The 26,750-nt window shown below is 37.4% G+C and overlaps 1 protein-coding gene and 1 pseudogene across 7 annotated transcripts in view; one reads left to right on the top strand and one right to left on the bottom strand.

The window, feature by feature from the left end:
* Positions 1–870: 870 nt before the first annotated feature.
* LOC138875461 (uncharacterized protein At4g15970-like) lies at positions 871–4,902 on the top strand (annotated as a pseudogene).
* Positions 4,903–14,201: 9,299 nt separating this feature from the next.
* Positions 14,202–26,750, bottom strand: part of LOC104239904 (TATA-binding protein-associated factor BTAF1) — a 35,582-nt gene continuing 23,033 nt past the window's right edge. For 6 of the 7 annotated variants that reach the window (XM_009794641.2, XM_009794642.2, XM_009794644.2 and 3 more), the window contains 15 exons: positions 25,563–25,988; positions 24,970–25,413; positions 24,750–24,869; positions 24,193–24,675; positions 22,160–22,698; positions 20,400–20,892; positions 20,242–20,310; positions 19,841–19,945; positions 19,530–19,754; positions 19,205–19,465; positions 19,074–19,123; positions 17,960–18,069; positions 17,805–17,887; positions 15,693–15,902; positions 15,006–15,546 (listed from right to left, as the gene is read on the bottom strand). In XM_009794641.2, coding sequence (XP_009792943.1) covers positions 15,376–15,546; positions 15,693–15,902; positions 17,805–17,887; positions 17,960–18,069; positions 19,074–19,123; positions 19,205–19,465; positions 19,530–19,754; positions 19,841–19,945; positions 20,242–20,310; positions 20,400–20,892; positions 22,160–22,698; positions 24,193–24,675; positions 24,750–24,869; positions 24,970–25,413; positions 25,563–25,988 — 3,789 coding nt within the window. In that variant the 3' untranslated portion in view covers positions 15,006–15,375. Of the gene's footprint in view, positions 14,808–15,005; positions 15,547–15,692; positions 15,903–17,804; positions 17,888–17,959; positions 18,070–19,073; positions 19,124–19,204; positions 19,466–19,529; positions 19,755–19,840; positions 19,946–20,241; positions 20,311–20,399; positions 20,893–22,159; positions 22,699–24,192; positions 24,676–24,749; positions 24,870–24,969; positions 25,414–25,562; positions 25,989–26,750 lie in introns of those variants that run through there. The other variant, XR_011401646.1, reaches the window with a different exon arrangement.

Here is a 26,750-nt window from a genome sequence, read left to right as displayed (position 1 = left end):
CCTATACATATGCATGATACAACATTTATACGCACGTGCATGACATTATAAATGTTTCAGGATTTACAAAGTTATTTAGACTTACATGCAGAGTCTTTATTCCATGTTTCATCTATGTCTCTTATGTACTGATTTTCATGTCTTACATACTCAGTGCATTATTTGTACTGACGCCCTATTTCCCTGGGCCTGCGTTTCATGCCCGCAGGTGCAGGTAAACAAGCTAACGGTCCCCCTTCTTAGGATCCTTGATCAGCAAGAGTTGGTGTACTCCATTTGATCCGGAGCTGCTTTGGATTTTGGTACGATATGTTTGTATACATATATGGGTATGACGGAGCCCAACCCCTTCCTTGTACAGTTGTATATTCTGTTAGAGGTCTGTACAAAGTCATGTATAGTTAAATAGTATGTGGCATTGTCGGCTTCTAGTTTTGGATGTATAGTTGTCTATAGCAGCCTTGTCAGCTCGCCCTACCATATTCCGCAAGTATATGTATATATGTCTTTTGGACACGTTTCCTCACGTATGTTATTCACGTAATTCAGTAGTTTATTGACAGATGATATTCATGACCTGCCCTTAATTCGTATTTATATCTTAGACGCATACTTAGGGGTGTTCGATAGTCGGACTCGAACACTCGTCATGGCCCATCGGTTTGGGTCGTGACAACAAGAGTATATTTTGACCTTTTCCGTTAAAAAAAAAAAGGAAAGAAAGGTTGACTAAGCTTAACTAATTACTCAGAAAGAGAATAAGTGAGAGTTGACTTGGACATGTTAGCAAGTACGGGAAGACACATCCAAGTTTATTTAAATGAGAGAATTAAGGGGAATAGTTCATTTGTATTGCTAAGAATTAAAAAGATGGCAGATTTAGAAGGAGGAAGCAACAAAAAGTTAGACGATGACTACCAAAAATTTACTTCACGTAATGTTGTCAAAATTCTTGTTTTATTCTCAGCAGTTGCTCTTTTAATTCTCGTTCTTTATCACTCTTCTTCTTATCCTCTTCAATTCTTTCCCAATTCCTCCTACAAACCAGTACTTTACTTATTATCTGGAAAAACAACTCCGTCATCAAATGGCTCCATTGCTGGAAATTTACTTGATATCGTGAATGTTTCTGCACAAGAAACCCAGCTTTGAATAGTAAGTTTCAAATTCATTTTTCCCATGCACATGAAGTTTGTTCTTCTTTTTCCTTTTTCTTTTGAGTTTAACTTCTATACACTAATAATAAAAATAATTTTAACACTGCAAGTTACTTAAAAGATAATTTAAGGTAACGATCTATAAAAGATTTGGACTAGCAAGATGGAAAATAAGGCACGTCTTACATGTTATAACAAGTTAAAATATATTGATATATATATAAAGTGAAAAAAATTTACACCGTCCGCTTGTATAAATTAATCCTTTTTATTTACTAATTTTTATTTTCATTCTTCCCCAGAATCTTTTATATGATTTTATCGGCCAACATCTATATTGAGGAAAAAAATAGTTTGTGGGAAAAAAAGTTTTTGGATACATAGTTGTAGTCTCTCCTAATTTTCTCTTTTTGGAGATTTTTGAGTGTTTTATAAGTGAATGAAGAATTTTCAATTACAGAACAATCTCAAACATTTCTTCAGTGAGAAAACCTCTTCCGAAAATAATAAATGTAAAACTTGTTGAACAAATCTCATACAATCATGAGGTCCGAAAAAAGATTCAGAAATTTGAAAAGATCCAACAAGCAATAGATAATCTATGTGGTACTTTTATGGTTAGTTACAGGAGCTGTCTTAACCTTCAATTGTAATCCTTAAATTCTTTACTATACTGATTGATTATTCACTCTTTGTATATCTATATATGTGGTACTTTTATTGGTTGACAATGTCCTACATTTAAAAAAATATTATTTTATAGTATATTATTGTGTATAATTGAATGTAATCCGTCGAAATCAGACGTTTTGAAAATTAAAGTGAGACTTTTTAGGCACATTGTTTTTTGTTTTAAGTATAAATGTTACATCTGTTAAATCTGCCAAATACACTCTTCAATAAGTCACAAAAGATGTCTTCTAAGAATGATAATCTTTCACGCTTTCTATAAGAAGAATAATATATGTAGGAAATTAGACTTTTCAATGTGATCCAAGTTGCTAATATTCTAGATGCATGGAGTGACCATATTAATAACCTCATATGTTCCGGGTTTTTTTAATGTTATAGTGAAATGCTATTATAGAGAACATATATTATATCTTAATATGAAAAGTAGTTCCATAAGAAACTTGACTTTTATAGTAAATAATTATATATACAGCGAGATGCTATTATAGACACATCTGACGGTAATTCATTAATTATGCATAAGGTTTGTTAGGGGATAGTAGAATTTCATCAACAGAAAATTGCATGATTGACTTTCTCAATATATATGCAAAAGATAAAATAAATAAATAAAACATTCTCTCTGTCTAGCTGTTTATTAATTTACTCTAAACCCTAACTTTTAATTTAAGAGGAATATAGTTCCTTTCTTTCTTAACGGCATAAAATTCAACCAGCTACTTTATTGTTGTACCATAATTCTATCACTAACGAGTCAAATAATAATTACAATTCAGTTCCAAACAAGCTAACCAAATAAGATAGAAGTGGAAAATAAGTTGTAATAATAATAATAATAATAATAATAATAATAATAATAATAATAGAAGTTTTATAACAAGTAGTCTAGAGCCTATTAATTTCACGTATTGATTAAACTATGAGAAACGTCAATCTCACCGTGTGACTTTCCCATAAAAGCAAAAGGTTTGAATTCTCCCAACTATTTAGGAAAATGTCCATTTATATACAAAAAGTAGAGGAAGAAATTTCAAGCCAAATTTGATTAATTAGAAAATGGAATAATAACAAAATATAGGTGGCCCTACGGATTTTTTAATTGCCATCTTCAAGTACAACTATGATTTTGTTTCACACTCATCATCCTAAATCTTGACGACGTAATGTTTCTTATGCAAATTTAACCACAATATTAGAGAGTACATTTTAGAATAATTCTTTAGAACGGCAATAGATTCCATCAGTTAAACAAATTTGGAACCCATAATAACACAGGTAATATGAAGCCACTGTATGGTTGTGCAATTATTTAATTAAAAATTGATGTAATTTATCAGGTGAGCTGATTAATTAATACTTAAAAGGACCAATAAAAAAAACTTAAATTACTTTTTCTTTTCAATCTGTCATTTGTTAAATATTCAGCGTCTATACTGTCAGGTAATCTATCTTATTTTTTTAAGTTGTTAGTTTAGTGTTTATGGAGGGTTAACTAGAGTTATATTTGAAGTGGCCTAATAATATTACAAAAAATTCTTTTACACTATTAATTAGTTTACAAAAGCTAAACTCTTCTTTAAATGAAATCATTACCAAATTTAATATGTACGTAATGTACATTTTCAGGACACGAAGAAGTTAGAGGAAGTGTTAGAAAAAGCAGCAATGGAAGACAAAACAGTGATAATAACAACCTTAAATGCAGCATGGACAGCTCCAAACTCCATATTTGATATATTCTTGGACAGCTTTACTATTGGGAACCAAACGAAACCTCTGTTGAGACATATATATATATATATATATATATGTGTGTGTGTTTTAGTTGTAGCTTTGGATCAAACTGCCTATTCTCGTTGCTTGGAAAAACACTACCTTCACTGCTAGCTATGCTCGGACTACAGAAGGTGTTGATTTCTCCGGTGAGGCGTATTTTCTGAGCGATGATTATTTGAAAATTAAATGATTTGGAGAAGGATTGATTTTTTGCCTACTCTTCTCCAGACGGGATATAACTTTATTTTCACGGTACTCCGATCCTCCTTCACTCTATAATAAATGTTATACGTATAACCCGGAGTCATGTTCCATGAAAAATGTTCAATTAAAGTATTGTTAATGTTTGATTGGTGGGAGAAAACTATTTTCAACAATATTGATAATAAAAATGTTGGCAAATCGGTTACTGTTACGATAAAATATTGAAAACTGTTTTTGGTAATCAAATAACATAAAATAGTTATCTCATTACGAAAAATATTTTACCGGAAAATAATTTTTGTCGTACCGAATACACCCAAAATATTTCCCCATCCATTTTCTGATTTTCGGTGGCTCTTCATTACTCTTGACCGTGCATAGAATATTTGGAAAAAAAAATTAAGAAAAATTAATTATATATATCCTGATCTTGAATGTGATTTTCAATGTGGTGTCTATTAATGATCACTATTTCATCCCTTATATTTCTACTTTGAATATATTTATATATTGTGCTTTCTAGCTATAAATTGTATTTATATATATATATATATATATATATATATATATATATATATATATATATATATATATTGTGGTTTCGACAACCATTTGCACATTTTTATCCTGACACTGATTTCCAAATAGCTTGCGACCATTATTGGTATGATTCTTTTGACTTGGACAACTCACCAAATGGAGGTTTAATTTCAATTTTGTGAAAGCAAATAATCGTAGCATACAATTTTACAAGTATTGGTGTGATGCAAGAGAGGCTCATCCAGGAAAAATGGATCAAGATGTACTAAACATGATAAAACACGACCCTTTTGTTAAAGAAATTGGATTGAAAATAAGGTTTTTGGACACTGCTCTTTTTGGAGGATTTTGTGAGCCTAGTAAAGATCTCAATATTGTTTGCACAATGCATGCAAATTGTTGTATAGGACTTGAAAATAAAATACATGACCTAACAATGGCCATTGATGATTGGAAAACGTTTATCGCTTTGCCTGCTGATGAAAGGATGTCACAGCCACAGACTTGGACTGTTCCAAGAATCTGTGGTTAAAAGTTTGATAAATTAGAAGAAGAATCTTTTTTTCTTCTATTTTTGGTCCACGCAGGTATAAAATCTCTCATGTTACCTTTTTTCTCTGTATTTCGTTTTTCCTTTTATTAATTTCCTTTTTAGTATCCTTCAGACGCCGGATTTGAACATTACTGGTCCGGATTTGGTATTTTGCGAAACCTCATTTGATTTACTGGGTTCGAACTCTATTATTTAGTGAACTGTTTAATACATATACAGCTTTAAGCAAAGCTTTATAAGTCCTTAATCATATGCGGTTGTATCGTAATCCATTTTTGTCATAAATATTTGAATGGCGGAGTTAATTCATCTGAGATGGACTATCGTTATCGTTGTACCAATTAGAAAATGTACAGTAGCTCCAGAATACTACTAGAATCTTAATCATTTATTTTCCACTAATAGAACAAGTGAATAGCCGTTTAATACGGTACATGTTTGTAAATACTCCATTGCGTACAAAAATTCCTCCAAACTAAAGTTTGAATCCATAAGGGTTTTTTTTCTTTCTTTCTTTTTTTGGCACGCCGAGTCCTTTTTGAAAGATTGTATATAATTAGGATGTTGTAAACATATAGTGAAAGCAAATAAACAATCCTGTAAATTTCAAGAAGGCTTTTTTTTTTTTTTGGGGGGGGGGGGGGGGGGTGGGGGACAAAACCTTACAATTATATGTGTTGAAGAAGACGCACGCGTCGTCATGCATATTGCTATATATGATAGTAATTCAGTCTCGTCAAAGTTGTTGTTGGAGTGAGAGAGTGGCTTATTATATTATTGACTACGGATAATAAATTTGCTACGTATTATCATCAATCGATGAAGCATTAAACGTTGTTAGAGAGCTGCCAATATTAATGCTGCTACGTACTTTTTATCAAAAACTCCGTGGACTTTTCTTCAGAAACATTCTGATGACGTTGCAAATGAAATTAGCTTCAAGCATTGCATCCATCTGTTTGCTTGTCGTCTTCTTCATATGGATATCATTAATTTCAGCTTCAGTTTCCATTTGTCTCTTCCAATCCAACCTTGTATTTTCCAATGATCGATCCATTTTTTGTTTCCATGAACTCATAATTGGAACCAACCATTTCTCAAGGCGAGTTACACAGTCGGCCAAAATAATTACACCCCCCAACCAAAGAGACAAATAAAAATATCTACTCTCTCCGTTTCAAAAAGAATGAATCTATTGCTATTTGGTGAGTCAAATAAAGTTTTCATTGACCATACTTTTTGCAAATTATTTTTAAATATTTTAACTATTTTGATTTATAGTACTTTTTATGTAGTATCTAAATATGTAAATTTTATTCCAGAAAACATTAAAGACTCAATTTTTAAATTCACAGTGAAAATTAGGCAATTTGATCATCATACTCCGAGAAGGTTCAAACAAATTGAAACAAAGGAAGCATATTAAAAGTATACATTTTGCTAGATATTTTTTTCAAACGGTTGTACGGTATAGTTTTGTTGGAATAAACCCTCACAGAAATAATATTCACGGTAATAAAAGCGGAATAATAATGTAGCACCGAGATACGGTAATTAACAAGAATAAAAGAGTAACAACGACACCAAAATTTTCACATGGAAAACCCTTTTAATAAGGGAAAAAACCACGGCCCCGAGAGGAGCAACTGATATCACTATAGTAAGGAATTTTACACTTTGTAGGTCGGAGTAAAATACTCCAAAGACCACTATAACACTCAAAAGAAATAACCCTCTTTTGATATTCCCACCTCACTACAATATCGCTCACTCTCTATTTTCCTCACAGACTATTTTCTTATACCCTGTCTGTGAAACCTCACTCTTTCTTTCTCTCTTTGTTGGTGTGAAGAAATGAGAGTTGAAGCTCTCCTTTTATAGCCAAAGCTTCACTCTCTAAAGCCTACAATATTTGACAATTTACACACACTTTTCACAATTCAACAAAGTTGGCTACCAAACCAAAGAAATTCAACAAGGTTGGCTACCAAACCAAACTAATTCAACAAGGTTGGCTACCAACCAAACCAAGTCAACAAGGTTGGCTACCAAACCAAAGAAAACTCTTATTAGGCACATGCCTAATACTTCTTCAATGAGATGGACATCATCAATCTCCCCCTCCAGTCTCATTCATCTAGAGGAGGTAGCACTGTCTTCTAGTTTGAGTGCATGCCGACAAGTTCTTTGCATAGCTCGAACTTGTTCCTTGGTACCACCTTGGTCAGCATATCTGCGGGATTCTCACTTGTAGAAATCTTCAAGACTTTTAGAGATTCATCATCTACCATTTCTCGAATCCAATGATATCTCACATCAATGTGTTTGGTCCTTGCATGGTACATAGAGTTCTTGCTAAGGTCTATTGCACTTTGACTGTCACAATAGACGACATACTCCTTCTGATGCAATCCAAGCTCTTGAAGGAATCGCTTGAGCCATATCATCTCCTTGCCAGTTTCTGTAGCGGCAATGTACTCTGCTTCAGTTGTTGAAAGTGCAACGCACTTCTGCAACTTAGACTGCCATGATATAGCTCCCCCTGAAAATGTAAATAAATATCCAGTAGTAGATTTTCTGTTGTCAATGTCACCTGCCATATCAGCATCTGTATAGCCCTTCAAGATTGGATCAGATCCTCCAAAGCACAAACAATCTCCCGTGGTACCTCTCAGGTACCTGAGTATCCACTTGACTGCTTCCCAATGTTCCTTTCCAGGATTTTCAAGAAACCTGCTGACAACACCAACTGCGTGAGCAATATCAGGTCTAGTACATACCATTGCATACATCAAGCTTCCGACTGCTGAAGAATAAGGAACTTTAGCCATGTTCCCTTTCTCTTCCACTGTTGTAGGACACATCTTTTTACTCAACTTTAGATGACCAGCAAGAGGTGTGCTGACTGGCTTAGCATTCTTCATGTTGAAGCGTTCTAGTACACGTTCAATGTACTTCTCCTGAGATAGCCACAACTTTCTACTTGTTCTCTCTCGAACTATCTTCATCCCTAGAATTTGTTGTGCTGGGCCCAAGTCCTTCATATCAAATGACTTGGACAGATCTCCTTTCAACTTTGCTATCAACCCCTTGTCTTTTCCTACAATTAACATGTCATCCACATACAACAACAATATAATAAAGTTATTCTCAGAAAATCTTTTGAAGTATACACATGGATCAGAATAGGTCTTTAGGTATGTTTGACTTTTCATGAATGAGTCAAACTTCATGTACCACTGCCTTGGTGCCTGCTTCAATCCATAAAGACTCTTATTCAATTTGCACACCATGTGTTTCTTTCCAGCTACTTCAAATCCTTCTGGCTGCTCCATATAAATCTCCTCTTCCAAATCTCCATGAAGAAATGCAGTTTTCACATCCAACTGCTCCACTTCAAGATCTAGGCTAGCTGCTAAGCTCAAAATTGTTCGAATAGAAGTCATTTTGACAACAGGTGAGAAAATTTCGTCAAAATCAATACCTTTCTTTTGTTCGAAGCCTTTAACCACCAATCGAGCTTTGTATCTGACCAGCTTGCCATTTCCATCTTTCTTGAGTTTAAAGACCCATTTGCATTTGAGTGGTCTTTTACCCTTTGGAAGTTCAACCAGCTTGTATGTGCCATTTTTCTGTAGAGATTCCATCTCTTCTTGCATAGCTTTCATCCACTGGTTCTTTTCTGGATGGGACAACACCTCCTTAAGACTTTCTGGCTCCCCCTCATCACTGATGAGGACATACTCTGTGGAAGGGTACCTGCATGACTCTACCCTTGGCCTCTCTGATCTCCTCAGAGGTTGAGGTTGTTCTTCTCCCTGAGTGGGGTGCTCCACTTCCTCGACACCTTCATCAAGTTGCTCCCCCTGCTCAATAACCTCACCAGGTTGCTCCCCCTGCTCGGCAACCTCGTCGGTCGTACTTTCTGCACTTGTGGGATTGTTAGAAGTAGAAGGAATAGTAACAAAGTTAGGAATTATACCATTCTTCGCCTTTTCTGACATATCAGCAGCAGTTCCAACTTCACTTTCTCGGAAGACTACATCTCTGCTTCTGATGACCTTCTTCTTTACAGGATCCCACAGTCTGTACCCGAACTCTTCATCTCCATATCCGATAAATATGCAGGGAACAGATTTATCATCCAGCTTTGTTCTCTGCTCTTTTGGTACATGTGCAAAAGCTCTGCAACCGAACACCTTCAGATGCGAGTAGGACACCTCCTTGTTGGTCCAAACTCTCTCTGGGATTTCAAACGCCAACGGAACTGATGGACTCCTATTGATCAGGTAACAGGCTGTCTGAACTGCTTCACCCCAGAATGACTTAGGCAGTTTAGCCATTCTGAGCATGCTTCTCACCTTCTCCACAATGGTGCGGTTCATCCTCTCGGCTACGCCATTGTGCTGTGGGGTTCCAGGAACTGTCTTTTCATGTCTGATCCCATGACTTGAACAATACTCTTCAAATTCCCTTGAAGTGTACTCACCTCCATTGTCACTTCGGAGACGCTTTAGCTTTCGACCCGTCTCCCTTTCTACTAGAGCATGAAACTTCTGGAAAACTTGAAACACCTGATCTTTGGTTTTCAAAATATAAACCCATAATTTTCGTGAAGCATCATCAATAAAAGTAACAAAATATTTGTTACCGCCCATTGATTCAATTTCCATTGGGCCGCAAACATCAGAATATACTAAATCAAGTATATTCAATTTTCTTTCAGATCATGTCTGAAATGAAACTCTATGTTGCTTACCAAATAAACAGTAGTCACAAGGTTTTACCGTTGTACCTTTGGCATAAGAAATAAGTGATTTCTTGGCAAGAATCTGCAATCCCTTCTCGCTCATATGACCCATTCTTTTGTGCCACAAATCTGCAGAAATGTAATCTTGTGCCGCGTTCAATTCGTCTTGGCATATTTCTGCATTTGTCCTGTATAACGTGCCACGAGCAACTCCCTTTGAAATCACCAATGATCCCTTAGTGAGTCTCCACTTTTGATATGCAAAATAGCTCTCGTATCCATCTCGGTCTAAAGCAATTCCCGAGAACAAGTTCATCTGCAAATCAGGTACATGTCGCACATCCTTTAGAACCAATGTGCATCCGACATTTGTCTTGATACAAATGTCACCAATCCCGCAATCTTTGAGTAACTTGTGTTACCCATTCTCACTGTGCCAAAATCACCTACTACATATCTATAAAAAAGATCTCTTACCGGTGTGGCATGGTAAGATGCCGTTGTGTCAATCACCCATTCTGACTATGGACCTGACAGGTGCATGCATTCCTCTTCCTCATATATAACGAGGACAACATTATCATTGTTTTGCACAATGGCGGTTGTGTTGTCGTCATTCTTCTGGCTACTGGTTTTACCTTTGCCCTTCCTTGGATTTGGGCAATCTCTTTTGAAGTGACCTAGTTGATCACAGTTGTAGCAATTTCTGGCTCTTGATTTGGATCGGTTCTTTGACTTCCCACAAGCTCCGAATCTACCATAGTTGTTCGAACTCCTTTGATAACTTCTGCCTCTACCTTCTGTGATGAGAGCATGTCCTTGATTTTCAGGATTCTTTCTCATCTTCTCATTGAGTAAAAGAGTCGATGTGACATCTTTCAACTCAATAGTAGTCTTACCGTGCAGGATGGTTGTTGCCAAATTATCGTACGAAGATGGCAACGAGTTCAATAGCAAGATGGCTTTATCTTCTTCCTCGATTTTCATTCCGAGGTTTGCAAGCTGTGTGATTAGTCCGTTAAACACATTTAAATGTGACAAAAAATTCATACCTTCACCCATGTGTAGGGCGTATAACTGCTTCTTCAGGTACAATTTATTTGTCAGCGTTTTGGACATGTATAGGCTTTCCAACCTTGTCCAAATTTCACGTGCAGTGTCTTCATCAATGATGTTATTTACCACATCATCTGATAAGTGCAACCTGATTGCACTAGCAGCTCTTTCATCCAAGTCAGCTCAATCCTCAGCTTTCAGGGTATCAGGCTTTTTAGCATCAGCATCTAGTATTTTGTGTAATCCTTGTTGGATGAGCAGATCCCTCATCCTTCTTTGCCATGTTGAGAAACCATTATCTCCGTTAAATTTTTCTACCTCGTACTTTACTCCGGACATTTTTATTTTTTACCGAGTAGTACTACCGATAGTGAATAGTGTTTCAGTGAACGAGCAGAACTTGTACTCTGATACCAGTTGTTGGGAATAAACCATCACAGAAATAATATTCACGGTAATAAAAGCGGAATAATAATGTAGCACCGAGATACGGTAATTAACAAGAATAAAAGAGTAACAACGACACCAAGATTTTTACGTGGAAAACTCTTTTAATAAGGGAAAAAACCACGGCCCCGAGAGGAGCAACTGATATCACTATAGTAAGAAATTTTACACTTTGTAGGTCGGAGTAAAATACTCTAAAGACCACTACAACACTCAAAAGAAATAACCCTCTTTTGATATTCTCACCTCACTACAATATCGCTCACTCTCTATTTTCCTCACAGACTATTTTCTTATACCCTGTCTGTGAAACGCCACTCTTTCTTTCTCTCTTTGTTGGTGTGGAGAAATGAGAGTTGAAGCTCTCCTTTTATAGCCAAAGCTTCACTCTCTAAAGCCTACAATATTTGACAATTTACACACACTTTTCACAATTCAACAAAGTTGGCTACCAAACCAAAGAAATTCAACAAGGTTGGCTACCAAACCAAACTAATTCAACAAGGTTGGCTACCAACCAAACCAAGTCAACAAGGTTGGCTACCAAACCAAAGAAAACTCTTATTAGGCACATGCCTAATACTTCTTCAATGAGATGGACATCATCAATCTCCCCCTCCAGTCTCATTCATCTAGAGGAGGTAGCACTGTCTTCTAGTTTGAGTGCATGCCGACAAGTTCTTTGCATAGCTCGAACTTGTTCCTTGGTACCACCTTGGTCAGCATATCTGCGGGATTCTCACTTGTAGAAATCTTCAAGACTTTTAGAGATTCATCATCTACCATTTCTCGAATCCAATGATATCTCACATCAATGTGTTTGGTCCTTGCATGGTACATAGAGTTCTTGCTAAGGTCTATTGCACTTTGACTGTCACAATAGACGACATACTCCTTCTGATGCAATCCAAGCTCTTGAAGGAATCGCTTGAGCCATATCATCTCCTTGCCAGTTTCTGTAGCGGCAATGTACTCTGCTTCAGTTGTTGAAAGTGCAACGCACTTCTGCAACTTAGACTGCCATGATATAGCTCCCCCTGAAAATGTAAATAAATATCCAGTAGTAGATTTTCTGTTGTCAATGTCACCTGCCATATCAGCATCTGTATAGCCCTTCAAGATTGGATCAGATCCTCCAAAGCACAAACAATCTCCCGTGGTACCTCTCAGGTACCTGAGTATCCACTTGACTGCTTCCCAATGTTCCTTTCCAGGATTTTCAAGAAACCTGCTGACAACACCAACTGCGTGAGCAATATCAGGTCTAGTACATACCATTGCATACATCAAGCTTTTATCAATAGACCAAATAACTGACGTCTTGTAGCCATGATATATATTGAAATACCAAGAACAATGGATTACCAACCAAAGAGAATAGATTATAAACCAATACATAAGTTGATATCAGTACACTAGCAATACACAATATAAACAGATCATAATACTATGCTTAACCAAATTATCACTGTAGCAAATCATTACATAACCATTTCATTGTACACAGTACCAAATCATGACAAATACCAATAGATTGAAGAAAAATAAATCAGTTATAATTTTCTGCCAAAAATTGACAGGTGGTTTTCTTGTGGCCATTCTTCTTGCAAATTGACCATTTGTTTGTTCTCCCTTCTTGGACCCAAATGATTTTCCAAATAAATGTTATACGCTTAATTATTTTGAACATAATTTGTCATGTGGATTGACTTTTGCATCCTTGTCTTGTCCGAGGACACTAAACTCATTAAGTTGTCCGTTTAAGTCATAGACCAGCAAGGAATTTCCTTTTTCCATAATTTTCTTTTTCCAGCAGAAGGCACAAATATAGTAATTATCTTGCTGATTTTTGCCTTCCTCTGCTTGAATTTTTTCAGCGAACCTTCGACCAATACAGTTAAACAGGAAATTTTCTTTCTTCCCGGAATATTGTGTTAATGTTTGTGGTCATCACTTTGTACTTGTTTCCTGGAAAATGAGACCTGGTCCATCTGTGAAATCCAACCTCAAGCTCAAGACATCTAGTTGCAGTGGGGAACATTTCAAAGTTGCTGAAAATGGTCAAAGAATTTATGTTTACTGTACGCCTCTGCTACAAAGTTGCTCAAGCTCACCATACTAGTCTGTTAAAAAAGTTTCATTAACAGCTAAATCCTTGGTCATGTTCAAAAAATCTCTGATGCAAGCTTCATATGCTACGAAAAGTATAAGAACCTCCCTGCTGCATCAAGTTTTCACTTTCAAGACGATATGCATTTAAAATGTGTCAGCAAGAACACCCCCTTCTAGCCCTTGATAGCCCTTCGCCATTAGCAAAGTCATTCATCACGAAACTAGCAATGACAAATGGATGTGGGCTCGTGAGATTTTAAACACTACACCTGTGCTTATTATGATACTTAACTAATATAATACATATCCCCTTTGACGTACTTCACTGCCTGCAACGATGTTATGATTCTCTGGCACATCGTCATCTGCTGGAATATCGATATTCATTGGATATTTTCCATTATGATCCAACGGATGAATATATTAATTATCCCATCCTTCATTATTATTTATCTCTTCATCAACTACTTGTTGTGATTGTGTGGTGATGGTGAAGCTTGTTGACACCTGTCAACCACATTTATCCTTACAATAATCCTAGCACCATCACTAGAATATCAAGAAGATACAGTTCCACATGTTGATCGTTCAAGATGAAAGAAGGAGCTATTTGTACCTTGCTAGGCACAAAATTAATCATATAGCTAACTGAAACATCACTAGTTTACATTTTAATTGACCACATTTAATTATGCTCTCAACCTTGTTAAAGGAATCGCTATGAGGAACAATAATAGTTAATGTTGACATCAACTTAGAGTGCCATTTTCAATATCTTACGGTCTCCACCCACTCACCCATATAATCACCACCTACAACGATATTGTCCCCCATATTTGGCAAATAGAATCAACCTAATAAATTAAAAATGGTCGATGACCAGTTATAACAGAATTAAATCTAGGAAAATGTCTAAGCAACGATAGAAAGCTTTTTACCACTTATGAACAAATCGAAAAATATATTACTTACAATGAACGGCCAACATAATGTACTCACAAAATGATCGACAAATTGAATCTTGGGTAGGATGGAGGAAGCTTGGGGAACTGAGATTTGCTACCTATGGAGCAAAATCAGAGCTCAATCAAGCAAGAAATTTGACTGGAAGCATTGCTAAGGCACGCCGAAAGCATGGGATTTATGGAGGGAACTGACTCGATTTCTTTTCATTTTTTGGCAAAATATAGTTATTTATATTTTCGGTGAGTAAATAAACCTTTCAGTTTGCTAATCCTAATTCTCCCTAACCTTAAAAATGGGTCATTTTGCAAAGAATAATAACTAACGGGTCAGTTCACCAATTGAGCTTGTATGACTGCATAAATTTATATACTAACCGACTCTTAATATCTGATAATAACTAACCTACGAATTACTTTTACTGCCCAGGTGATTCCTTTCAAATGCTATATTCCTACTTCACATCGAGCTCAATCCAAATAATTTTGAAGTTCTAATCCAGTTCTCCACCTTGTATACAGATTGACCAAACTTTCCAACTCATGGTCAGCTTCACCTAAACGAAAGGAGAGTGACTGATGGGGATTAGCAAGTGTCACTTACATTACCTACTTGAATAAAACTTTAACATTAAAATATTTGAAAATAATCAACCATGCAGTCAGTTGAAACAGAAATCGCAAAATGTTGGAGAAACGAGCAAGCATTCGAAAACGAGATTAACAGAAAAATAGAAGAAAGCACGGGTCATAACTTCATAATGAAACCGATATTCATCTCGATTGCATTAATTTAGAAAAGTTGAATGTATGTACATAATCCAATTTACAATATCTCAGCTATCCTAACGGGGGGCATCATCAGCTCCATCCCACAACTGTGCTCCGCTATAAACTATTCTATGTTAATGGCGTCCAAGAATATAATTGCCTGTCTAGAATTATCACGAGAAGAAAATGAAACAAAATAAAGAGGGAAAAGGGAACTACCTCTAATCGACAAAATTTGGGCTGACTCAAAGAATGTACACTTTGTACATGGAATGCAGAGCTGCATCTCATCCCCTCCCTGCTCTGCATACTCCAATCCAATGTATGCAGAAGCATTGCAAGAAGCTCAGATAATTAACCATTAAGCTTTGCTAAGAAGTGGCTCAGGTTATACTCTTCCGTGTATTGTGATTGATCCCACAGCTCCTCCAGTCCTCCGAGAATGGCTTTTAATCCCTTCCCGCTACGTGGCAAGATTGAGTCCACATCAGATTTTTCATCGGTTCTTCTGGATCTACTGGCCCCCTGAGAATAACCAGCATTTGTAAGTTGTTGAGTCCCACATTGGTTGAGGATCCATTTCTTAACACAATTTAAACAGCATACATGCATCTCAAATTCTAAAGATATCAAGAGAGACACTACAGATCCAAAGCTGAAAGTTAAATCACCTTTTTGCTTTCAGCCGAAGTAAATAGATCAAGTAACTGGTCTGTATTCATCGTTTTCAGACTTGCATTCTCTGCATTGATTACTGCATTGGCAACTGACACTTTAAACCTTTGGAGACTCATCACTTTTTCTTCCAATGTTCCTCGCATAATGAGACGATGAACATTTACAACTTTTCGCTGGCCCAATCTGTGAGCTCTATCCATAGCCTACAAAAGGATATAAAGAAGTTATCCTGCCTTTCTATATCATCATCTTGAGCAAGCAGGACATGAGAAGATTCAACAACAATGGTTGACTAAAATCAAATCAGCAGAACACCAACTACTGCAATATCAATACAACACATCTAACGGCTCAACACAGATAGGTATTATCTCCACGAAGTAAATCAAAATACCCAAAATTATCTTGCTGTCTCAAAATTTAGAATCAACAAGTACTAGATCCTCTAAAGTAACACCAAAAAGTTATCAGCACCATATAAAACTAATTTTATAGTAACTACAAAAGAAACATCTTATAGTGCCTGCTAGGTCATAAATTTTAACAGGTGATTAAAATTGGATGGTCAAGCAACAATATTCCCAGGCTATGGTAAATTTTTAAGCTTTTACGTATACTATCTAAGGCATTCTTCTGGCTTCGAAAAGTAGGGATATGGATGCATAGTCAAATAAACATGCCTCTTCATACTTTAACAGACTTAGTCCTGCCTACTAAGAAGCAGAACACCTAAATAAGTACAAACTTTGCCTCCCATCAATCATCCAGAGATATTGATGACAACTAAAACGCTAAAAAACAAAGCAAGAGGCAAGAAACATATAACCTCTATAAAAGATTCAATGGAGGGAGGTCATAGTAGACAAGTACGATTTCACAAGAGGGGGTTGGAGGACCAAGGCAATCACAACACCTGTCGGTGTGGCATGTGGAGGAGCATCATCATGAAGAATTGGGAATCCTTAAGCGGCAACATCTCTTATAGGGTGGGAGATGGAGGGAGAATCAGCTTTTGGAATCATAGGTGGTGTGGAGTGTGTCTCCTTCCCCCACGTCTTCAGAGTTTCAAACCAGAAGGAATTGATGGTCCAACAGGAGCATGATGGGGGAGTAGTATGGAACCTCTCATTTAGAAGGAACATGCAAGATTGGGAGATTGCGGAGCTCCAAGATTTATTGACACTGCTATATGGGCAAGACAGGCCTCAGCCATCTTGTGATTCTTGGAGATGGGGTTTGTGTGGCGATGGTTTGTTCACCGTAAAGTCCTTTTACCAGAGTATGTTGGTGAGAGAGGAGGCCTCTTTTCCATACTCCTCGATCTGGATTCCTAAGGCGCCCACGAAGATGTGCTTTTTTGCATGGCTAGCGGCGAGGGGAGTGATTTTGACTGCTGAGAATCTTCGAAAGAGGAGAATTACACTTGTTAGTTGGTGCTATATGTGTAAAAGCTCAGGGGAAGAAGTTGATCATCTTTTGTTGCATTGCCCTGTGTCGGCTTTGTGGAGGGCGATCCTGAACCTTTTTGGTGTTCAATGGGTGATGTCAAGCACTGTAAAGGAAATGCTATATAGCTGGGCCGGTTTCCGTAGAAGAAGAAAGCAGAAGGCGTGGAAGTTCGCCTCGTTAGCTCTCAAGTGGATAGTTTGGGGGGAGAGAAATAGGAGAGCTTTTGAGGGGATTGAGTCTCCTTTTTCACATCTTAAGAATAGTCTTTTATCTTTGATTGCTTTTTGGTGCACTCATATAGCCCCTATTTGTATAGAAGATTGGGCGTCTTTTGTAGAGAATCATGTTCTGATCTAAATTCTTTACTTTTTGGTATACTTCTTGTATACGGGAGTTTCTCTCCCTTTTGATTAATACAATTTACCTTATAAAAAAAAATTCAAAAGAAGTTGGCGAGAGACTTCCCCCACCCCTACCCACCATGCAAATTCCCCTCCACCCCCTGCCCCCCAAAAACACACAGAGGGCAACTAATACCAAAAGATTATCATTGCATTTTTACTTTAACAGGGCTAAAAATAAGCCAAAAAAATTATGAGGATGGTTCTGGACCATATTCAAAAGAAAACCTGCAAGGAAAGACTAATTTTCTATACCTGGTGATCTCGCATTGGATTCCAGTCATGCTCCATAAACACAAGGGTATCAGCTGATGTCAGGTTCAAACCAAGCCCACCAACTGCAAGAAGTATTCGTACATGAGCACAGGTCTTCTACTCTAGAGAAACCATGCAAAAATGTAGAATCATACCATGTGTTGTAAGCAGCAAAACATCTATGGTAGGATCTGAATTGAAGGCTTTCACAATGTCAAAGCGCTTTTCTGGTTCAACTGATCCATCCAGCCTCAAGTAAGTAACACTGCTCAAAAAAGGAGTAAAATCTCGTTAGCTACTGAATGTCAAACCAAAGGAACGGGCTCAAGTACTTCAAGACAACCTTTGATTAACATAGGTGCATTACTGGTCCTCTAACATCTGTTTTTTCCGGTTCTAAATCGTTCACATGTGCACTAGCAAACTTTTTTTTGGTTGAGAAGGTAACATTTGTTGCATATATATTAACTGTATCAAAACAGGTACAGCTATCCATAATTACAAGGGAAACTATTAATTGTGAAAGTTAAGATTTAACATACGAAGTCCATTTATATCCCGAGACAATCTCAAGCGTCCAAAATGATTGCAAATTAACAAGAAAATTTCCAGGTGCGATACAAAGAAGTGATGAAAAAAATTGTGTATCCTAAAAATTCTGGGGCTACAAAACAGTTGAGAACATATTCAACTCTCTTTGTCCATACTTGTAGAGGCAACATATTATGTAGCCTATAATTTGATAGTTTGTGTGCAGAAATTTAGAGAATCGGTAGATTGCAAGTTCCAAAAAATAATGTCAAACAAAGAGTAGCTCAATGTACTAAAATCAAACTGAAACCAATTCTAAAAGGTGAAATGTGAAAGAACTAAAGAATGAAAACCACAGCCTTCCCTCCCTTTATGCCCCTTCCAAGATATGCCTGCAGCTAAACAGGTCAAAGTACTGTGCCATACAAACATGGAGACTCCAAAAGGTATTTCCTATGTCTTGCTTTCTCAACAGAAAAAGGTTTAGTCAAATCAAGACCGCCGCCATAAACTGCTGCAGAATTAATGGTTAACAACACACTAGCCCCTAATATCAGAAAACCTAATTATGACAACCAAGAGTTGACCCACACGATAAACCAAGAAGTACATTAAAAGATGCCTCAACCTCCATATAAAAGTCACAGATACGTCAATGGCAATGGAAATATTGGCAGGCTATTTAGTTTACTTCAAAAGGAAGTTTGAAAGTTAAAAACAAGAAAGAACTATCCTTACCTCTTCATATGAGTGTGAAACAGGTCTCTCTCAATGATATCCAAAAGGGCCTGCACAACTCAAAGTTGAATTCCAGGTTAAGACAGGAACAGAATCAATCAAAATATAACTTCAGAAGCTAGAGGCATTACCTTATGCTGTGCAAATATCAGGACTCTGTGCTGTCCCACACAAATAGTGCCTTCAGAACCTGAGTCAACACCAATTCCACACTCCGAAAGGATCTCCTGCAAGGCGACTAATTTGGGAGAATGGTGAAGTTGATGGAGTTCTGAAACAATGTCAGAACCAGGAGGGAAGAGCTCTGACACAACAGATGAGAGTGATTCTGCAACTCTCTCCCCAAACACGAGCAAAGGATGACTACAAAGTTTAAGCAAGTACTGAAGTGCCTGAAACAAGAGAGATATTAGACCACAACCACAAAAGATATAATCATGACTATTCTCAACTTACCTGGAATACATGAGAAGATGCTTTTGGCAAATCATTTTTTTGGCTTGCATCTGATTCATTGTGCTTCACAATGCTGGAAATTTCTTGCCTCACATGTGAACCAGAAAATTGTTCGTAGAGTTTTAGCTGAACAGGACTCAGGACGCAGTACCTATCCTGAATAATTTTCTCTGGCAGATCAGATAAGACTTCATCTTTAGTCCGGCGAAGGAGAAAAGGCATCACCTGTCAAGGAAAACCATTTTCAGTTTGAGTCTAGATCAACAGTGACAAGAACAGAGGAGGCCAGATGCAAGTAGAAATGAACCCACCTGCTTGTGCAATGCTTCCATAGCAAGCACACCTGCTTCAGCATCTTTCGCTGAACATTTGGGATCTCTGGCAGCTAGTAGTGGTTTACCATAGGAGGCATGAAACTGTAAAATTAACATATAAGGTAAGTATCATATAACAACTTTTGATCAAAAGAAGTTTGTAACTAGCCAGCTCAGTTTCACTAAGCATCCACATTAGATGCTGAAAGAAATTCATGATACCCACAATCAACATGAAAGGAAATTCCCACCAACAGCTTCCCTGTGCGTACCTCTCAACCCAAATACAACTTTTAGGAAACAACAAATCGGAACAAAATCACTCAATTATTAGGCACATTGAACAACGTAAGAACTACAAAAAGTGCAATTTTAACTTAGCAAATGGTGTAACTCACTTGTCTTTCAGTTCCAAGAAACCCTGGCATAAGGAAGTCAAAAAGTGACCACAGATCCAACACATTATTCTGCAATTTGAGACAGATTAACTGTTAAGCACCCATTGAACTGTTATAAATATTCAGTTCTGGCTGAATTGCTAACAATATTAACACACCTGTATCGGTGTTCCACTCAGAATGAGTCGGTGTTGTGCCTTTAATTGTTTAACAGCAACTGTTATTTTCGACTTAGAATTCTTTATGATATGTCCCTCATCTAGAATGCAATAGTTCCAAAACAGCTGTCTAAGATAATCAACATCTTTGCGGATAACATCATATGATGTCACGATAACATTATGCTCACTAAACTGAGACCGTAGCGAAATGCGCTCTTGCGCAGAACCAACATACTGGAGGGTAGTAAGCAAAGAACCATCAATAAACTTCTCTATTTCATAAACCCAGTGGCCGACAAGGGTTGAGGGGCATATTATCAAGGATGGAGGTAAATCCTGGGAACTATTTAGAGCAATGTGCTCTGCTACATCAGAAGCCACAATTGCTGATGCTTGAAGGGTTTTACCAAGGCCCATGTCATCACATAAAATCCCGTGAAGATTAAAGCGCTTCAAAAATGCCAACCAGTTTATACCTTCTTGTTGGTACCTGAAAGCATAAGAGAAAAAATCTTAGACCAAAAAACAAACTAGCAAAAGGCTCTTCATGGATAAATTGAAATCCCCTTTCTTTTTACCCCCTCTTTTTTCAGTCTGGGGGAAGGGGGAATAGCTTAAAGAAAAGTAAATGCATTTCAAATAAGGCACCAAGGTTAAATGACTGCCCCACAAGGAGACAAATAAAAATAAAGAGAAATCAAGCTGAAATAAGAAATCTCCTCTCCTCTGCTTGAATTTGAGAGAAAAGGGGGAAGTCATCATTTTTATGTCCACTTTCACCAACAGGGGTCCACGAAAAGCAATTTTCTTCCTCTTTATTTTCTTTTCAGAGGCAAACCAAACAAGAAAGATCAACAATATTAGACCTTGTATTTCTTGCATTTCTTCCCTAGTTTCCATGCAGATGTAGGAGCAGCAGTGACTAGAAACTAGCTGACATCACGTTTCTCAAAAAAACACATCTCGCATGACATAGTTATGCTTTTCTGCAACTATGCAATTAAGCAGTTGTCTGGCTGTTTAGAAACAGATGGACTGTGGACAATATGGATTAGAAGAAACTGTATAAGCACATATTTAAGAGTAATATGCTGTCCTTTATATTTCGTCAATTTTCCTCTTTATCGCTTAGCCTGGACTTTGTATGCTGGGCTGAAAACTTAGCAGATGGTCACTTCCAATAGCATGTCTTAAGTGTACAAAAGAATTCCGGGAACGGTAAGCTTGCCAAACAAAATGTTCAATTAGTTCTTTCCAGAGGGTAATTTAGGTAGCATGAATTATCTTGTATTGGGCTCAATAGCTTAGTAAATATAAAAGCAGGTACAGAGAGACCATCTAGATGTGCTTGTGTTTCCAATAGTGTGGTTCATGTATACGCCCCCCCCCCCCCACCCCCCAAAACTCCTCATATTGTATGTTACCAATATTCATGCTCATGATATACTTTTAAACCAATTCTTTTGGCACATCCAAATGTCTAATCATCTCACAACAAGAAAATGCACCTTACAGCATGACGATAGATGGTCATTTTGGTCCCACCATCCCTTGTTATATGGACAGAGAGAAACTGAAACAAGGAAAAAAAGAGTAGGAGAAAGAGGAACGTAGGATAGGCCTATGTGATGGGAACACTGTGATTTAGGCAGCGAGAGACCGAGATATTAGTTTTAAAGAAAAAGTCAGCTCAGCACAGGGATGTAGGCATCACATGCAGACACTTGAGAGATAATCAGTGGTTCTGGAGGAGTTACCTTCTCAATGTCACCTTTAGTTCAGTTGAGAGCTTGTAATCATCAATGTGAGAGTTGTCAACTAGCTGCTCCAAAAATTTAACATCTTCTTGACTTCGTGATAGGTGTTCGCTAAGACCAACAGGAGGAGAAACACCACGTGCTAATGGAAGTAGAGGCACAAGGGTGGCAAAACTATGTGTCACACTCTGTCTGACAGAATGATCTGAATCACTCATACACCTCAGGAGGGGAACTACTAAAAGGGGAGCATAAGGAACCAGCTCGATACCAAGTCCTTGGACAAGCAAACTAACAAGCATGCCAGCTCCTTGTTTAGAATGTACAGATGTAATGTCACCTAACATAGGCACAACATTCTGAATTACAGAACCCATCACATCCAATGTCATTGACTTGGCCATGGTTGTAATACATCTAGATGCAGCTAATCTCACGGCAATATGTGAATGACGAACACATCTGAAGATGCATGGAAGAAGAGTGAGAAGTTTTGGTCTTAACGTCTCGTCCAGCATTGGTGCAATGGAACGGACCACCTGCCACTCAAAGGAAAAAAGAATAAGAAGACATAGACAATGCTGAAGTCAAGGAGTCATGGAAGCAAGAGAACATCCAACTGAATTAGAGCACTGAAACTAATCACGTCTTTCTGAATAATTTATGAAACAATAACAAGCAAAGTGGTGGACAATGCTACCTGTCATATACACTTCTGATGAATTTGTTTCTTGCTAAAACTTGCAGTTGCTGCTTCCGACAGGAAACAAATATATAATGTCTTAGGTGTACAATTCATTTGCAACTACACCCCTAGCCAATATCAGTTAAGCAACAACACTTGTAAATTTGTTTTTGTAAACATGCGATCAAACTGCTTCACCTTAAGGGATAGACCAGTTACACCTCTGTTACTGTTCTCTGTATGGGCAACTTGCACTCATTCCATCACGAAAGTAATGACATGATTCAATCTTAGCAAATGAAATAAGCAATTTTTCTGTAGATTCAAACATTTATCAATTTAAGTTTTTTAAAAAATGATAAAACTCAGGAGATATGTGAAAGATACTAGCAAACATATAAAGGAACTTTGATCAGAGAAGAATTTTGGTTGTTGTTCAGATAGTAAGCAGGAAAAACAAAAGGAGGAAACAAAGGCCTTCAAGGAACAGAGAATGTGTAAGAGCTTATTTTTAAGATAAGAACTCCATTTCCTTCTTCACTTCTAATATTGAGCTTCACTGTTGGTCCCCCTCCTTTCTATTCCTAATGGGTTCTTTTGGGGGCTTATTAAAATAGATATCCTTCAGGAGTTGATGAAGGGGAAATGAATAATCAGATCAGAATCAACGCAGAGAAACTAAAAACCTCCTAGAAATCCCAAGCCAACGAATTTTTCTTACTTTGATTATTGAAGCTCAACATTCGTAACAAATTCGTACCACCCAAGAAGATAATTGTGAGGCATACCCATAATAATCTACTAAAAAGAGAAACTCCCAGAAGGAATTAGGTATTCAATTTTGTTTATGATAACCTAAAAAACAATATCTGCTTTCTATAGGTATTAACATCAACAAAGGGTTGTTAATCTTTTCTTCACAAAGAGGACTCATCATGGCATCATTACCTAACAGAAGGCGCAGAGGACTGAGACCAGAATAAAAGGTAGCTTCACAAAGAGAGTCATTTCCTACTACAAAAGCAACAAAACATTACAAGTATCCCCTCTGGCCCTCGGGAAAGATCTCCCAATGTAGCAAATAAAAGAGAAAAAAATAGAGCATGGTAGGTGGCTTCATTGGCACTTGTGCACCATTCAAGAGTAAGAACGAAACTTATGTATTTTGTCCATAGAACGCAGAACGTCAGATCAATCACCCATCCACCAAGTGGATGACAACAACTTTCATGGAAAGCAATTTTTTACTTCTTGTGTACCAGATTTAGTCCCTTCTTGGATGCATTTGCAATAAACATGTAATTATCAAAAGTGCAAGAAACGAAGAATTACGACCATTGGGACTGACCTGGATATTGTTAATCAAGTTCTGATAATCTTTAACCAACTCAATAGCTCGAGTAATAAGTTTTTCATCTTCTTCAGTCATGCCTTCAAGACTACAAGGCTTAAGAACTTCAACTAAGCAGTCCCACAGCTTAGGAAGCTTTTCAAACAAAGATCCACCCAATTTTTCACATAAGTACTTCAAGGCAAGTTCAGATCCACGTCTACTGATGAAGCCCTCAACCTTTAAACGATCTTCACCAGGGGAGAGCATATGAACTTTCGATTTGTGTCTATTACTGCTACTAACTGAGGATAGAAGATCTTGCTCTTCAATTATTTCGATAGAATTCAAAACTCCGGCTTGAGGTGTCTCACAAGGATCCATGCATGTCAAACTACAGAGGTTCTTAATTAACTTGTCATTTGGTCCAGGCTTCCGTCCCATACAACGATAGATAAGTTCTGCAAGAGCCTCAGCAGCCTTACATTGTAATATCTCCTCCTTCAAAAATGAACAATTATGACATGCAAATAGCAAGTGCTCTCTTTTCAGGAAATATCACATTGAACACTTACCTGTTCTCTCTTAATAGAAGCCATCAAAGGTAAAATAATTGGATTCAGTTTCACTGGAAGTTCATTCATCCAGACAACAGCAGCGGCCAGTAAAGAAGAGACGGTAATATGCAAATTATTCTGCGAGTTGTCAAAGGAAAAACTGGAAGTTAGAAAATGATGTAATAAACTTATCCAGTTAATAAGACTCCAGGTTTAGAGATTCACCCCCAAAAGTTACCTGGACGCATTTCAAATACCCAGAAGTGGTCAAAAGCCTCTGTTTGAATGTTTCTAATTCGTCCAAGCTGTTCAGCTCGGCAGATTCCTCCCCCATAGAATTAATACTTAAGAATTGAAGTTTAGATGCAAAATTTATTGCATCATCGGCGCTAAGATTTTCTAGATCAACCTGAATGGATGACAACAAATCTTTAAACATGCCAGCTGCCTCAGTCTCATAGTAGAGCTGACGAGCTTCATTGCGCATTTTATCGTACGTTCTTGAGAGTTCAATGTAAGGAAAAAGAGAATCTTTCGTAGGAAAAGCAGGGTTAATGCAGGCTAACAAATCCATCAATTGGCTCCTAAAATTACTTGAGATGCCAGCAATAACCCTGTCCATATCCATGATGCTCCTGGTTTTCAGTTCTTTAAACCAAGAAATAAGCACCATTGAAGCTACCTGATTCACCATCAAAACTCCAGTTTAAATATGGCATCTAGAAAGTATTCTCAGGAAAAAAAAAAATCATTCTCAAAAAATTGGCATATAGAAGGGGAAATATAAAGGAAATGAAGATCAATGCTAAACACTTGTTTAAGATTATGCACCTGGCGTTGAACTCCAGATAGAGAGGTAAGCGCCTTCCATAAGGGGTCGATAAAAAACTGCAAAGAACCTTCACGTAACCTAGCAGCTAAAATGCCCAAGACTGTGGCAGTAACGACACGTGTATATGTAACCGACATGTCGACATCAGCACCAACCACAATCTTTCCGCTGCTGGTGGAAGCCTCTGTACTTTTCTCCAGCACAGTAGAGCCTTCACCTGAATCTGAGCATATACTTTGAAGGGAATCGTTTTCTGGTTTCACAGCTCTCATCTTTGCAGCTGCTTTGAAGTGGCTTTTGCGGGGAAGAGCTACAGGCCAAAACATTTTTGCAGTATCCAATGATGAACCATATGGAGTAGTTGCTAACTCCAGCCAAGAAGGAAAATATGCCTTTGAAGCATCTTCCAAGTCTTCTACTGGGCACTAACAGCAATTGAAATAGATATCTCATCAAACATAAGAAGATCAAATAACTAAGAAACAATTTTCTCGGCTAACTACAAAAATATTTGCTCAAGGTTAATGATTAAGAAACGGCAATCCGGTCTCCATTATATAACATCATTTTATAGTAAATAATTTATTAATGATGGGGAAAAAAACGTACACAAGAAGTATACCAAAAAACACAGAACCTTCACTCCATTAAATAACAACATTGTTGTTCTAATTTATCTTATAGCCAATTATTTGAAGCTAGCATAATTTTTTTCCTGGATAAGCTGGCATAAAGTTCCCCCTACAACAATATATTTTTATTGAAGATCGAGAAAACCGTCTAGGGCGAACCCTTGGAACAAACCGCAGCCTACAAAACTCGGGGATAATAAGCCCGCCACTCTACCTATCTCCACTTACATAAGTGGCTTAGTTAAAATGGCACATGGCTCGACCCTGTGACCTAAATCACAAGTCCATCAACCTTTGCCACTTGAACTAAGCCCTGGGCACAATGCTGCTACCATAATATTATCATCGTCCTCTACCAAAGTGTACACTCCCACTTCACCCAACTAAAGCAACTCACTTGTGGTAGTCTAGTTCAGGGTTATATCAATTTGTTACCGGGTTATTCCTATTGCTACTCCTTTGAGTGGAACATCACATTTCTCCTTCACTTTTTTCCCATCGCCCTTTTTCCTACTTTCCAAACACATTTTATCATGAAGAAAAACATAAGAACCT

Source organism: Nicotiana sylvestris, chromosome 8, assembly GCF_000393655.2.
Source record: "Nicotiana sylvestris chromosome 8, ASM39365v2, whole genome shotgun sequence".
NCBI lineage: Eukaryota > Viridiplantae > Streptophyta > Magnoliopsida > Solanales > Solanaceae > Nicotiana > Nicotiana sylvestris.
Note: the sequence above shows the minus strand (reverse complement) of the source record. Positions and strands in the feature narration are given on the sequence as shown.